The 16920-nt window shown below is 37.6% G+C and overlaps 2 protein-coding genes across 2 annotated transcripts in view; both read right to left on the bottom strand.

The window, feature by feature from the left end:
- Positions 1 to 16920, bottom strand: part of NEK10 (NIMA related kinase 10) — a 233142-nt gene that overhangs the window by 144127 nt on the left and 72095 nt on the right. The window lies entirely within an intron of this gene.
- LOC123834376 (transcription factor BTF3-like) lies at positions 93 to 1292 on the bottom strand. Its single transcript, XM_064575989.1, has one exon. It carries the CDS (start codon positions 921 to 923, stop codon positions 537 to 539), a length of 387 nt encoding a protein of 128 aa, XP_064432059.1. The 5' UTR covers positions 924 to 1292; the 3' UTR covers positions 93 to 536.

A 16920-nucleotide genomic window follows, 5' to 3' on the forward strand; every position in this document is an offset into this window, starting at 1 on the left:
TCTTTGTACACATCGGTGTCAATGAAATAAAAAATAAAGTCATATACGAGGCAAAGAACTTTATTAACCTTGTTTCAAACTTTATTCCCAGGTTTCTTCAGCTTAATTAGTGACAAAGAATGAATTGTGTCTCAGAAAACACTGAAAAGAGCTGCAGTGTCCAAGGGACTTGGCCTTAAAAATATTTATTTTTTCTGTTTTCTTTTTTCCTTCTGAAGAAGATAAAGAGGAAGAAGATGGAGACAAAGAAGAAGAAGAAGGGAACACACTAGAACAATGGCAGAGAAACAAATATCCAGACAAAAGACATGAAAGATCTATGCAGGGAAAATTATAAAATTTTGTTAGAGTCATTAAAGAAGACTAAAATTAATGGAGAGAAACTCCAAGTTCATGGATTGGAATTCTCAATATTACATAGATAAAATCTAAATTTTATGAGATCCATGAGCAAAATCTTGAAAAGCAGTCATAATATAAAATAGCAGCCCCCAGTAACTTCTTTGAGTTTTATCTTCTTCAGAAGTTGGCTCAATTCATTGGTTTGCTTCATTCTTGGAAGCCTCATCAAAATCCTCTACAAGATCTGGAACTTCATCATCCTCCTCCTCTCTGGTAACAAGTGGTGCTTTTCCATCCACAGATTGTGTGGGCAGAGCTTCAGCCAGTCTTCTTAAACTAGTCAGACTGTCTGCACCAAGTTGGTTTAAGATCCTGGGTAGCATTTCTGTCAGCTGCTTTGTCTCAGCATGGCCTGTAATGGAGAAAGTGCTCGCTGCCAGGGCTTCCCGAACTTTCGGGTTGTGAAAGTGGATTTCTGTTTTTTGGTTTGTGAGCATATTCACTTCTTCAATATTAGAGCTGTTGTTTACCCCTAACTTCTTTAAGGAGAACTGAAGCTTTTTATCATCTGCTGTAGCCATTCTATGAACCACCTTCTTTCAGGAAGCAGTTCCTTTCCCACCAATGCACACTTGGGCTGGCAGTTTGGTGAGTTTTTCCTGGTTCATGATAGTTTGATCTTGTTGGAGCAGAAATGGGACCATGAGGGGACTAGGGTTCTATTTTTGTTTAATATTCATTTATGTATTTAGGGTCTATTCATTCCTAACTAGTATGCAAGATCCATACTTTGTGTTATCACTGTATATTGACAGTTATATCTTTTGATAAATATATAGATACATAGTTGACCCTTGAACAATGTGAGGGTTAGGGGTGCAAACGCCCAGCACAGTCAAAAATTCATGTATAACTTTGATTCTCCCAAAACTTAATTATTAATAGACAACTGTGGACCAGAAGCCTTGTAACATAAACAGTCAACTAACACATACTTTGTACATTATATGTATTATATACTGTATTCTTACAATAAAGGTAGACAAAAAAATGTTATTAAGAAAATCATAAGGAAGAAAAAATACACTTACAACACTGAACTGCTTTTACTGAAAAAAATCCATGTATAAATGGACCAGTGCAGTTCAAACCCATGTTGTTCAAGGGTCAAATGTATATGCATATCTATCATCTATCTATCTATCTATCTATCTATCTATCTATCTATCTATCTATCTATCTAGCCTCTCAGTCCAGTAGGAGTAATGAGAAACAGTAGATGGCTAAGCTTTACAAAGTGTTTTTAAGATTATTCACAAGTTAGGGGTGCCTGGGTAGCTCAGTCAGTTAAGCATCTGACTCTTGATTTCAGCTCAGGTCATGAATTTAGAGTTCTGGGATCGTGCCCCACATTGGGCTCCATGCTCAGCAGGAAGTCTGCTTGAGATTTTCTCTCTCCCTCTCCCTTTATCCCTCCTCCTCCGCTCACACTCTCTCTCTCTCAAATAAATAAACAAATCTTTAAAAAAAAAAAAAAGGACTATTCATAAGTTAGATGGCTTGCTTTAATCTTCCTATTCCTCCATCGTGTGTATTGGAGAAAATTAGTAGAAATAGTATAGCATATCAATATTTTTAGGAGCTCATTATAATTTTAGCACATAGACTTCATGTACTTCGAATCTAAAATAATCCTTTGACTTTTAGTTTTAGTGCTACATAGAAACTCTCATTTTTATAAAAAAGCCATTGATTTTGAAAGGCAAAAACTAAGGAGTGGTACTCACAATGGTTCTACTCACTCTATGTAATGTGGATAATGGCAGAAACTCAGATAGATGTCTGCAAAAACAGAGATAGTTGAAAAGTATTCATAAAGAGAACAAAAGCTAATATTGTTTGGCCAGTTGGAAGATTTTGGTGGTAGTGGTAATGTTTCTATTACTCTTTCTACATTTGTGATCATATTTGGAGCAGAGGTAAAGGATTTATTTCAGAAACTGTGGTCATAAAAGTATTCATGTGTTATTATAGAAATACAAAATGACAACAGATGACATTTTACATATAGCATATTATGCCCCAAAAAATCTCTTCGATAGAATGAATGATACAGGAAATGCTAAAATTGTAGCCTGTTTATGCTACAGCCTATAGCTGTCAACTTTCAGATGGAAAATGTGTGTGGTCTCTGGTTGAGTGCCTAGATTTTTGCTCTGTCGTTTACTATCTATGTGACATTGGATCCATGACTTAACTACTCTGTTTTCTCAAAAAGAGCCTATGACACTTATCTTTTGCAAGGGGCTATAAGGTATTTCTATCCCTCTCCAAAGGGTGCTTTCATCCACCACCTGTGTCAGTAGCTCCCAAATTCAAAGCCATGCCAATTCATTCATACGTGGCACTTCGCACCCCAGACTGAGCTCATCATTCACAGTCATCCGGGATACCCCAAGCAGCAGAAGGCATCTCATCTTCCCCATTTTCTGGGCTGGAAATCTCTGCCTCTTCTCTCTTGCTCCTATGTTCATTAACTCCTCAGCTCTTGTATCTGAATCTTTCTTTTGATTCTGTGACCACAGTTTAAATGTGCCAGGAGCCCAAGCCCTCCCTTTTCCTGCAAGAACCTAGGTGCATCTCATCAGAAAACTTCTCCTTCTAATCCATTCCACAGGGTATTTAACAATGGAATAATCTACCAACCCCTGTCTTCATCACAGCAAGCCCCATAGAAGTGCCAGAATGTCTCCTGACTGCTATTATCTATAAAGTTTCCAGCAGCCCTATGCCTTCAATACTTTCCATTTACTCACTGATTCATCCATTTCTCCAATAACCAGATCAGAAACTATCCATATTGACATAGTCCATAGAGACCAATGGTAGAGATACACATTAAACAAAGCATCACATATATAAATTTATAATTGTGATAAGATCACTAAAGATCAGGTAGATCTATGATACTATGAGGGAGTAACATAGCAAACATAGCAGATCAGGAAAATCTGTGACAAAATGGTGATTGAGGGAATATGTAACAGAAGACAGGAGTTAACTAGGTAAGAAGAGAAAGTGGAAAAGACATCCAGCAGAGGAACCTGCATGTGCAAAGGTCCTGTGATCAAGGAAACATGATCCATTAAGGAACTGAGAGAAGGTCCTGTGATCAAGGAAACATGATCCATTAAGGAACTGAGAGAAGGTCCTGTGATCAAGGGAGCATGGTCAACTGAAGAACTGAAAAAAGGCTAGGTTGGCTGGAGGGTAGACAATCAGGGGCATGGCCAGATGATGCAAGACCCTGCAGGCCATGTTCAGATGACTGATCCCTGTCAATATGGCCCAAATTAAAATGTCCACCTCAACAAAACTATTGGATTCATCCAATTCATGCAACACAATACTTGATTATGAGCACCCCATGCCTCAGGGATGCCTTTTTCTTTACCCGAATTGATCTTTCTGGGGGAATACTATAAAGAGAGTTGATGAAGCGATGAACACTAGAGCCAGATATAGTTCATCCCTGGCACTTTCAACCTATTAGCTGGGTGATTTAAGTGAGTTTTCTAACCTCTCTAACTCTTTTCATTATCTGTGAGGATGGAAGGTGCCTCAGATATTGGATGAGGTAATGAACATATAATTTTCATCCCACACTAAGTGCTTAAGAGATGTAGCTATGGGTAGTTACTCCTTTCCTTCAAAGCACAGCTAAAATTTTCACCATGATAAAAACGTCTTCCCTGAGTAAAATAAAAACCATGAATGACTGTGAAATTTCAGGAAATGATCAGTTGAAATCTCTATAGTGCCACGCAATGACAAAGGCATCTACTTGAACACAACTGTATAATAGTTCAGAAAGATGTCCACCTTGCAAACTCGCCCATCTACCTCTCTTCTCTTTCCTTCTGCCTCAGTAAATGAAGGCCAACCTCCAACTTCCACAGTGACAAGATCATCAGTAACATCCTCTCCATGCAGGGCTCTGTGGGGGGAAAAGGAGTTCTCGAAAAGATGCTCAACAAACCCCTGCCTCATTGGCACTTCCTCCTCTGAAGGCCACTCAAATTCTTAATGTGAGCTCTTCCATTGTGCCACCCACTCTTCCAAAGCTTCCTTCCCCAGTGCAGGCTCTTCCCTGGATGAGAGAGAGTAAAAGCATTTTTCTTTCTCAACAGCATCATTATTTGATGGATTTTTATTGATGTAATTATTATAACAAAGAGTTGTAGGATGAAAAATTCAACACCTGATATAAAAGTACTTCCTGAATTCTAGGTAACTCCATATCTTTAGTACACAAACATCATTTCTAGGACATCTATCAGTAGACTAGATTCTTGGGGAAACCAATGTCCTTACTAAATATGGGCTCTTCTAAAATCATTTTCCAAAGTGGGCTGGTTACTCTTACTTGGAATAATGAATGAAACTTTAAACACGTGATTCTGGGGTGCCTGGGTGGCTCAGTCGTTAAGTGTCTGCCTTCAGATCAGGTCATGATCCCAGGGTCCTGGGATTGGGCCCTGCATTGGGCTCCCTGCTCCGCAGGGAGCCTGCTTCTCCCTCTCCCACTCCCCCTGCTTATATTCCCTCTCTCGCTGTCTCCCTCTCTCTCTCTCTGTCAATTAAATAAATAAATAAAATCTTTTAAAAAAATAAATAAAATAAACACGGGGTTCTAATATTAAGTAGGAGTGCTAAGGGTCAGATTCTTATAAAAACAGGAAGTCAGGCTCTTGCTCTTTCTCATACTCTCTCTCTCTCTCTCTCTCTCTCTCTCACACACACACACACACACACACACGCACTGTTTATGGCATGATTATAGAGTCCAAAAGGCTCCAGTGGCTTCAGTACACTTAGGAGGCTGGGCAGACTGATCAAATGTGTAGTACCATGCACTGTTGAATTAGTCTGTGTAAAAATAGACACTCCCACCCACTCACCATGCTGTTTCAGAGCACACTTTGGGAAAACTCACAGAATGAAAATAACATGTCCAGAACACATCAGATTCTACCCTTTACATTAAAAATTTCTCAGAGAACTAAATGATAACCCAATATGCCCATATGAAAACACACACTAAAATAAACTTTATTATCCTTGGTCTTTTGGTGTTTTTATAGGTCTTATAAACCCAACATTGGAAAGATTTTAGTTCTAATTTTTTCCTAAGATGGTAAAGATTCAAGGCCTCCTTATTCACTTATGCAGTCAGTTATGGTGAGTCCGTCCCACCAGGAGAGCATAGCAATCATTTGGTCAAGACCAGCACTTTCAGGACGTTCTGCTCGGACTTTCTTGGGACTGCCATTCTCATCTTTTCATGGAAGCCAACTGCTACTCAAATCTCAGAATTGCAGATTGACCCGCTGGCGGTGTGAGAATCTTAGAAAATTTTTTAGAAATTAGATTTGACTGAATTTTGCTTCAATATTTCCTTATTTCACATGACCTAATAGCAATATAAGGAAACTGGTGGGCTTGACAGAAAATATTCTTGCTTTCCTAGTGATATGAAGGCAATTTGTTGACTGAGAAAAATTCTAGAAATTGTGTGGCTACCCTTACCACACAGATTCTATATGAGGGTATGCAATACAAGTGACTCAATATTCTGTAGTCTTTTAAGAACACTCAAAGCTCTGGGTTGGCTTAGACCCAAATAGATACTATATCTGGTTAATGAAAAGTAAACAACACAACAGGTTCAAAGAAAGGTCAAGAGACCTACAAAAGCTACAGACTCATTATGTGCCTATTTAGCCAGGAGATTTTAGAGGCATATGAGATAATATGCATATAAGGACTCTGACTTCCCTATCAGAAGTGTAACACTAATTCATTTTTCCTGTTATGACACAGATTTCTCAGCAGCAATTGAGCTAAACAATAACAATTAAAATCCTCTAATCCTCTAGAAAGCAATGAAAATGCCAAGATTCTAGCAATACAAGAGAGGTCTAATTTGATTTCTCAAACTTTGTTGGCACTCAAGAAAGTAAACTTTTTCCTTTCATACTTTGGGTTATAGTATTTGCTGCGATGCCATTGGGAACCGCTTGTAACTTTCCCCTTGTATGCACTGGATTTTCACTTTAATTCTCAATTTCTCTTATATTAAACACTCTTCCCACAAAATCTTAGCTGTCAGATCAAGATCTCAAACCCAAGTATCTTCCCTAATCATTATTTTTTATTTGTAACTGGCTTCTAAATATTTCTACCTGGGTGTGTTTTAGTTCATTTGTTCATTCATTCATTCATCTGCCCATTTAGTCAATAAATATTATAAAGTGCTTTCCAAGAAAGAAAGCCAAGGAAACCAGTTTCCTTTACCTCAAAGAGAGAATGGCAATTGCCCTATATGCTGAGAAAGGCAAGCCTGGTATACTGAAGGAGCCCAGAAATGGAACCTATCAGATGTGGACATCAAAGATGCCACCTGGAGGAATGGCATTTGAATTGAGTAGCAGAGGACATTCCAGGCAGAGAGAGCACTACGTTGGAAGTCACAGAGATATAGGACCACAGCCTGGTCTGTTCAGGAAGGAGCAATTTGTCCCATGAGGCTAGAGCAAAGAGCAAAGGTGAGATCATGAAGGAAGGACTCTGGGTGCCCTAAGGAATGTCATAGGGAGCTACCTAAAGGACTTTAACCAGGAAAGGATATGATCAGATTTGTAAAGCAGTATGTCCAAAACCTTACACCTTAAATCCCCTCACCCAATTCTCTGGTGTCACAATCTTCACAAACTCAGACTCTTTCTCACTGTTCTCACACCTCTAACTAGGCACAAAATCTTTCAAATAACTGCTGAATCTAAACCTTCCGCTGTACCCTCTTCCGCTGCTGCCATAGGTAAAGCCCACATTACATCTTTCCTGGACAATTGCAAGAGTCTTTGGCGGCAAATACTGTTGACTAGCTCTCAAAAAGCCATTAGCTACCCCTTTTCCCTTTTCTTTTTTCCAACTATAGAGGCTGAAAGCTCACCTAAACAGTCTCCCTTATAGCTGGGGGTGCTAACATAACTTGGCTTTGGCCAACAGAATCTAAGACATATAATGGGACCCCCCTGCAAAAGATTTCCTTTAATGATAAAAGGAAATAGCCATTTGAAGAACAGAATTTTTTTTAACCTAGCTGCCATCCTACTTCCTGTCTGAGTTTGGTAATGATGCCTAGAGCTCTGGCTAATCTGCTGAGGATAATGGAGAGAAAAGACAGAAATGCCTAGATCATGGTTGACCTCCTTGAATTGTTAAACCAGTACTAGAACTGCTCACCTCCAGACCTCTTGTTATGAGATAATTACATGTCCTTATGGCATAAGCCATTGTTAGTCTGGCTTTTTGCATCTGAACAGATCTTAACTGATATATCTCCTAAACTGGGGATGTCTCAAGTCTTTCCTTATGGTACCCCTCACCTGCCATTACAATTATCCTCCACATCCTGTATCTGATCACATAATTTCCAGTCTGGAAATTTCTAAAGATAAGTCTCTGGCCAAACATCAATGCCTAAGCTCCTTACTCACCAAAATGTCTACTGTCTTGACACATTGAATATCATGCCAGTGCGTAGGCACACTGTAGCGCTTCGGGTCTCTAACCTTCTGCATTGCTGTACTCCATGCCTGGAAGCTTTCCTGCTCAACTCCTCACCTGAAAACCCCACAGAGAGAGTCAATCACATTTTCCCCTGTGCCTGAGAGTTGTGATAGACTATCTTCTTTGGGGAGGAGAAACACATCTTCACCCTTTTAAACTTGACTTGCTTTTACCCATGAAGTCTGGGCAGTTTTAAGAGCTGAGGTATGGTTCCATGCTTTCTCTTTCCTGCCTCTGCAATGTTGAAGCAGGTGTATAGGAGCCAGCCTGGGTCTCTGAGCACAGCACCCTTAGTGACCTATATTGCCCACACAGTATGAGCTAAGATAGAAACCTTACTGTTTTAAGCCAGGGTGGGCAAATGTTTTCTTTTCTTTTTTTTAAATATATAGTGGGTTATAACTTTCAGTTTATTTATTTTAAGTACTCTCTACACCCAACATGGAGCTGAAACTCAGGACCCCGAGATCAAGAGTGGCATGCTCTTCCAACTGAGCCAGCCAGGTGCCCCAAGGATAAAGTTTTTCTGTAAATGGCCAGATAATAAATAGTTAAGGCTTCAAGAGCCACATGTGATCTTTGTCACATATTCTTTTTTTTTTTTTTTAACAACTATCTAAAAAAATAAAAGCCATCATTAGCTCACAGGACATACAAAAACAGGCCACAGCTGGATTTGTCCCACAGGCTGTGGTTTGCCACTGTTTTAAGCTACTGAAACTTTCAGGTCACTTGTTACTGCAGCATAACCTGACCTACCCCAACTAATATAATAATATTTTGCATAGACAACTTTCTAGTCTTTATCACCCTGTAATACAACTAGAAGCTCCATGAAGATAGTGACCACATCTGTCATACTTGTCTTGTCCATTGCTGGATGTAGTAGCTCAGGAGTTAACTGCTGAGTGAAGAACTCCAAGTCTTCCCCATAAGACTGAGATTTCAAGGGACAGAGAACATGGCTTTCATCTAATATCCACCCCGACATGCCTGGCATATGATGGCATTTGATAAGCACTTGAGCCTTTGATAAATGTTCCACTGAATCAAGTATTTTTTCTTGTTATTACCAGTAGCAACAGCCAAATATCATTTGAGAAACATGTAGAAATGTGCACAGCCTGTTTGGTTGCAGAATGAACATGTGACCTCTTGAGTCATGCACTAAAGCCCATGTCTGAAATCTATTACCATAGTTGATTGAGTTTTGTTTTTTCCTTTTTCTTTTCTTTTCTTTCTTTTTTTTTTTTTTTAATTTGGGATCAAGGGGGAAATGGGAGCATGAGAGGCTTACATTAAAATGTGGGTATTTGAAAAGGTCAAGAAATACGAAATGGTGGATCTGCGAGCAAGTTCATTATCAGCACATCCCCTACTTCAGAGCCATTCTATGATGGGATGGCACAGTGTAGGTCTTACTTGACAGGCGGCAGCACTTAGAGCTGACCTTGACTGTGCTTTGCTTAGTGTGCCACTGAGTCAGGTGCGTGGCATCCAAGGTTGAAAATAAGTGCAGAGGCAAGACCTGGACATGTTTCACAGAACAAGACATTAAAATATACAGTCTTTTAAATGGAAATATATTTAGACATTAAAATTAGATACCATTTGTAAAATCACACATACCTAAATATTAGTATATTAATATAAAGTTAGTACTCTCTATTCTGCTGCCTCATGAAGGCAAATTCCCAGCTAGTGTGCTTACTATAAATAATTGCACACCAACCGCAATTTTAAAACATCTAACTCATCTACATTAAGAAAAAGAGAAGAAGAGGGAAATTTTGATTTTTCTAAAGCTTTTTTGTCTGGTTACATTTTCAGTACATTTTGTCTCATGCATCTTAAACATCACTTGTCGATGCCATGTTTCTTTCCTGGGAGTAAAGCCTTCTAGCACAAGAGAAGAGAAAAATAAAATATGACAAGGCTGCCCCTTTGTGGTGACATGATTCCACATACACCGCAGCCTATTTTTTTTTTAAAGATTTTATTTATTTATTTGAGAGAGAGAGAATGAGAGAGAGAGCACATGAGAGGGGGGAGGGTCAGAGGGAGAAGTAGACTCCCTGCCGAGCAGCGAGCCCGATGCGGGACTCAATCCAGGGACTCCAGGATCATGACCTGAACCGAAGGCAGTCGCTTAACCAACTGAGCCACCCAGGTGCCCAACTGCAGCCTATTTTTATAGGCTCCATGAATTGCAGTTTTGTTTCAACCTCCCAAAATATGGGCATCTTCTAAATTTGGTTTCAAATTAATGCTATAAGATTTTAATTTAACCATACATGTCATAAAAATAAGAGTCTCTGAAGTCCACATTTATACCAATAGTGATAGACACCGAAAAATATTTTCATCACTATTACATTTAAAATATCTTTAAAATAGTGATATCAAGTCTCTTTGGATTATCTTTTTAGTCATAAAATCATTTTATACTCATTGAAAATGACAATAGCACATCGACACCCTGTCTATGTAATTGCTTTAATGGAAAGAAACTAGATTAGGATAAGATTCTGTTCTGAGGTATATCACTGATTCTTTATCTGAAACTAGAAAAATATTGCCTCATTTAATGCTAAAAAGTTTTGAAAGTTGAACATAATTTTTAGGTTAATAACACTTAAGTATAAGTCTAATAAATATTAATAAGAAAAAGGTTGGGCAGAATGGTGATGAGGAGCAGGAAAGAGAAAAGCAAAATAAAAGTTTATTTATCCTTGTAAACAAAATAACTTTTTTTCTAGAGAGTCTTTTACAATTTGGAGCACTGGGTGTTATACGAAAACAATGAATCATGGATCACTACATCAAAAACTAATGATGTATGGTGACTAACATAACATAATAAAATAAAATTTAAAAAAAGAAAAAAATACATATTTTTTAAGTTAGAGTAAAAATGAAAGTGGGATATTTTGTCATATATAATGTATAGACTTAATAATGTACTGCCCATTTGGGTTTAAAAGGTAGATTGATCAGGACACCTGAGTGGTTCAGTCTGCCATTGGCTCAGGTCATGATCTCAGGGTCCTGGGAGTGAGTCCCACATTGGGCTCCTCGCTCAGCAGGGAGCCTGCTTCTCCCTTTGCCTGCCGCTCCCCCTGCTTGTGCTCTCTCTGACAAATAAATAAATAAAATCTTAAAAAAAAAAAAAGGTAGATTGTGTATGTCTTCTAGCTCTCAAAATCTTGCTAAAATGAAGGGAAATCAATTTTCTGTATAAATTACTAACTCACAAGGACAATGAGAATGGGCTTGGTGACAACAGAGGATAAGATATTCCAATGAATTTTTGTAAGATGGAAAATAGTTGGAGAATGTACCGAGCAGAAGTCCCAAACCATGAGTCTGAGAATAAGACGGCCAAAAGGGAGCCCATTCACCCTGCAGAGCCCAGTGTGCCACACAAGGATAAGTGAAGTTAAAAAAAGCTCAAAAGACAGAGTTAAGATCAAGTCCACAGGTCCCTCCCCACATTCACATATGACACTCCTCAGTTATTGAGTTCCCCCTGCCACTAGCAGAAAAAGAGAGATTTATTTTCCAGAAACACTGACTGAACCAGAAAGAAACAAAGCAGAGTGTGGGTGAACCCATAGGAATTCAGGGAAAACCTATCAACTGAACATAACTACCTGAGGCCCCTTTGTCCACACCACTCCCCAAATGACAGCAACAGATAGACATTGCCTCAGTCAAGATACTGGAGATGCATTCTCTGGAAAAAGTTTAGGTAAAAACTTTGGGGGTTTCCAAAGAAAAATGTCATTGTGCTCTAATGAAGTTTACAGATGGCAGCCTTAGCTGGAACCCACAGAGCTTCCAACAGCTTATTTAGTGTCTTTGTCAGCCCAGGATCAATAGACATTTGAGAAAAGTCTCCATTAGGACAGAGAGATTGGTGGTGGGGGTGGGGGGGTGGGGGATGGAACCAGAAGATAAAGAAACAATGCAGGGTGCTAAAAAGAAAAGTCTACATTACCTTGAGAGAGAATAAAATCAGGATTCCATGAAAATGAAATAAAGAACAAGATAAAAGGGGAAATTAAAAAATGTGAAAATCAAAATTAAATATTCAATAGAAGCATGAGAAAATTAAGTTGAAGAAATAACTGAAGTAGAACAAAGAGAGCTGAAAACTAAGAGAATAATTATTTTTAAATTAGGATATTATTTAGCATATAGATCCAAGACTAATGGGAATTCTAGAAAGTAAAGAAGGGAGAAAAATAATGAAAAAATAAGGCAGGAAAATTTCCCAAGACTGAAGTTTTAGCTTCCAGTATTGAAGTACACACTTAGTTCCAAATACACTGAACGAAGAGACCCACCCAAAGCTGTGGATGAAGAGAACCTAAAATTTTCTAGATAAATAAAAGAGCTAATATATCAAGTAATGGGAATCAAAACAGCATTGGCTTTCCAAACAGCAAAACTGGATACCAGAAGACTGAAGTAATGCCTTCAAATTTGAAAGGATAATGACTTTTATCTGAGAATACTACACCCACCCAATAGAGTACAAAGTCTCCTATAAATATTTTGTGACACACAAGCATCCAAAAATTGTAAGATTCAGAACATTCTTTTTAAGGAAAGTACTAGAAGATACACTTCAGCACAGCAGGAGAGTTAAAAAAGAAGAGTGTGTAAGTGATGAATCACTAAATTCTACACCTGAAACTAATATTACACTGTATGTTAACTAACTGGAATTTAAATGAAAACTAGGAAGGAAGGAAGGAAGGAAGGAAGGAAGGAAGGAAGGAAGGAAGGAAGGAAGGACAGAAGGAAGGAAGGAAGGAAGGAAGAGACGAGGAGGAGGAAGCGGGGGAGGGAGCAAGAAAGAACAAAAGAACAAAAGAAAGTAAGAAAAAGGGAGAAAGAAAGGAAGAAAGAGAGAAGGGAAGGAAGGAAAAAAAGAAAGAAAGAAAAAAGAAAGGGGAAATCACAGAACATAAAAAAGACTCCAATTAGAAAAGAAGCAAATGTAAGTTCCAGGACAATGGCCATGCAGCAGACCTAAATTAAAATCCAATCTACATTGCAGCAAGCAGCTGGATGTCCAGGAAAACAAAATTGAAAGTAACTGCCATGTTTGACCACATGGAAATGTACAGAGAGGGCTTTTATAATCTTTTTGGAAGACTTGGGAAGAAGAAATAATACCTACATAGAAAATTAAGAAAACAAACAAAAAAGAAGGCAATTATTAGCTCCAAGAAAAATAGAAAGGTCTACGAGAAAGGAAAGGTGATCAACATTGAACAGGAATTATACAGTAATAACGTAAATATTAAATATTAATTTAACTTCAAATTGTGCAATAACTATATTGGCAGGATGGTAGATGGGGAAGAAGAAAAAATAAGAAAACTAAATCCTCAACTATCACAATGGAAAATCAAATGCCAGAAGAAACTAAAGAGAATTAAATTTTTCAGAAAACAGAGAACTGGGGATTGCAAAGAGTTAAGAGTTTATAAGATTTTTAGCACTATTTTATTTTGTAAACTATTTTGATATGCAGTACTGATTACAGAAGATAAATATAAAATTTAATAAGCTTAGATAGAAAAGAAATCAAGCTACTAAAATAAAATATTAACCTCAATGTATTAAATGTAACCAAGGAAATGATTACAGCTGATCTTAGTAAGAAAATAAAATGCAAGGTTAGCTATTACTCAGAAACGTGGCCTGAATAGCCATCAAAGGCATCATATACTAACACAAAACAAAACAAATCTGTTCATTCCTATTTAATAATATATAGGTATAATAAATTTGATTTCTATTAATTCTCATTAACTTATAAATTAAAATACCTATAGGTATATAAATAGGAAAAATTCTTAAGGAAACACAAGTCTAATTTATAAAAAAGGAAAAAAAATGAAAGCTTATGGCAAACAAAATTATAATTAATTTCAAATAATCAAGCAAATGTGTGTCCAAGGTGAAGATTCACAATTATTTGGTCTCATTTTATATTTCACAAAGCACTGGCCTGGAAATATTTCCAAGTAACTTTGCATTGGAAGTTATCTATAGAGTTCCTGTTTGGAGCTGCTTTTTATATTTTAAACTAATATAGGATGCTCTTAGAAAAATCTGGACAGTAAATCTAATTGTTGTTACTGAAGACACGTGGTGATGGTAAAGGTGCACATTTGGAATTGCCTTTATGAAGAATTAGATTCTACTAAAACGAAGAGAATCAGCCTTAAAATGTTATCATGTGTCTCTCACATCAATAACATTTAGGGAAGTGGTCTCCAAGCGAAATGCCTAAGGCAATCCACTGGAGGGCAGGAAAAAGTATTGAAACCTTTATTTTGATTTTTTAGTGCACCCCTTTATATTTTATTTGTAGACTTTGTGTACTTTATATTGAATAACTGTACAGTGATATAGGTATAGAATTTATAAGTAAGCATATATACATTGGCAGTATATTACAAAAAATATTTTACTGATGGAATGTCATGAGCAAAAAAAATCTAGAAACTACTGATTTAGATATGTATATCCTTACTTATAGTTGGTGAAAGATTAATAGTCCATGAGAGTAACACAAGTGTTCATGAGTGAAGAAGAACAGGAGAATGCAAATTATCAATCTAGGTTAAAAAGTTAATTTTAAGTTATGATTGAGAATTATACAATTGTGGGGAAAAAATTAACCTCCTCACTTGTAAAATTTTAGCCAACATTAGGCCTACCTGTATCAGTTGAAAATATTTTGATAAAAACTGATGCTAAAATATACAAATGCCTAGATTTTTTCACAGCCCTTGATATGTATACTTGTCACCCATATGGTACAGACTATATTAAAATAGTTCAAAACAATGTGCCTATGTGGTAGTCATAAAAGCTTTTGCTGATGAAGTAGTGTTCTATAGAGAGGAAAAAAACCTAGCAACCATTGAATTGGGAGTTAAATACTTAAATATCCGAACAGTACTTTATTCTCTCATATGGGCAAAATACAATTCAATCAAGAACTACACTAGTGACTGTCCAATACAGTAGCCACCAGTCACATAGGGGTGTTTACTTCATTAAAATTTGATAGAATTTAAGATTCACATCCTCGTACTGTTTTCCAGAGTGGCTGCACCAGCTTGGATTCCCACCAACAGTGTAGGAGGGTTCCCCTTTCTCCGCATCCTCATCAACATCTGTCATTTCCTGACCTGAATTTTAGCCATTCTGACTGGTGTGAGGTGGTATCTCATTGAGGTTTTGATTTGGATTTTCCTGATGCCGAGTGATGTTGAGCACTTTTTCATGTGTCTGTTGGCCATTTGGATGTCTTCTTTGCAGAAATGTCTCTTCATGTCTTCTGCCCATTTCTTGATTGGATCATTTGTTCTTTGGGTGTTGAGTTTAAGAAGTTCTTTATAGATTTTGGATACTAGCCCTTTATCTGATATGTCATTTGCAAATATCTTCTCCCATTCTGTCGTTGTCTTTTGGTTTTGTGGACTGTTTGCTTTGCTGTGCAAAAGCTTTTTATCTTGATGAAGTCACAATAGTTCATTTTTGCCCTTGCTTCCCTTGCCTTCGGCGATGTTTCTAGGAAGAAGTTGCTGTGGCTGAGGTCGAAAAGGTTGCTGCCTGTGTTCTCCTCAAGGATTTTGATGGACTCCTGTCTCACATTTAGGTCTTTCATCCATTTTGAGTCTATTTTTGTGTGTAGTGTAAGGAAATGGTCCAGTTTCATTCTTCTGCATGTGGCTGTCCAATTTTCCCAACACCATTTTTGAAGAGACTGTCTTTTTTTCCATTGGACATTCTTTCCTGCTTTGTCGAAGATGAGTTGACCATAGAACTGAGGGTCCATTTCTGGGCTCTCTATTCTGTTCCATTGATCTATGTGTCTGTTTTTGTGCCAGTACCATACTGTCTTGATGATGACAGCTTTGTAATAGAGCTTGAAGTCTGGAATTGTGATGTCACCAGCTTAGCTTTTCTTTTTCAACATTCCTCTGGCTATTCGGAGTCTTTTCTGGTTCCATACAAATTTTAGGATTATTTTTTCCATTTCTTTGAAAAAAGTTGATGGTATTTTGATAGGGATTGCATTAAATCTGTAGATTGCTCTAAGTAGCATAGACATTTTCACAATATTTGTTCTTCCAATCCATGAGCATGGAACATTTTTCCATTTCTTTGTGTCTTCCTCAATTTCTTTCATGAGTATTCTATAGTTTAATGAGTACAGGTTCTTTGCCTCTTTGGTTAGATTTATTCCTAGGTATCTTATGGTTTTGGGTGCAATTGAGTTGAAAACAGAGCTACCCTACGGCCCAGCAATTGCACTACTGGGTATTTACCCCAAAGATACAAATGTAGTGATCAGAAGGGGCATATGCACCCCAATGTTTATAGCAGCAATGTCCACAACAGCCAAACTATGGAAAGAGCATAGATGTCCATCAGCAGATGAATGGATAAAGAAGATATGGTGTATATATATATATACAATGGAATATTATTCAGCCATCAAAAAAATGAAATCTTGCCATTTGCAACTATGTGGATGGAACTAGAGGGTATTATGCTAAGCGAAATAAATCAATCAGAGAAAGACAAGTATCATATGATCTCACTGATATGAGGAATTTGAGAAACTAGACAGAGGATCATAGGGGAAGGGAGGGAAAAATGAAACAAGATGAAACCAGAGAAGGGGGCAAACCATAAGAGGCTCTTAATCTCAGGAAACAAACTGAGGGTTGCTAGAATGGAGGAGGGTGGGAGGGATGGGGTGGCTGGGTGATAGACATTGGGGAGGGTATGTACTATGGTGAGCACTGTGAATTGTGTAAGACTGATGAAACACAGACCTGTACCCCTGAAACTAATAATACATTATATATTAATTAAAAATTAAAAAAAAAAAAAAAGATTCAC

This window comes from Mirounga angustirostris, unplaced genomic scaffold (assembly GCF_029215605.1).
Source record: "Mirounga angustirostris isolate CCGP_5_RB_7025 unplaced genomic scaffold, mMirAng1.0.hap1 SCAF_1, whole genome shotgun sequence".
Lineage (NCBI taxonomy): Eukaryota > Metazoa > Chordata > Mammalia > Carnivora > Phocidae > Mirounga > Mirounga angustirostris.

Excerpts from the sequence above, each read along its gene's own strand:
- LOC123834376 (XM_064575989.1), bottom strand. The coding sequence starts at position 923 with ATGGCTACAGCAGATGATAAAAAGCTTCAGTTCTCCTTAAAGAAGTTA.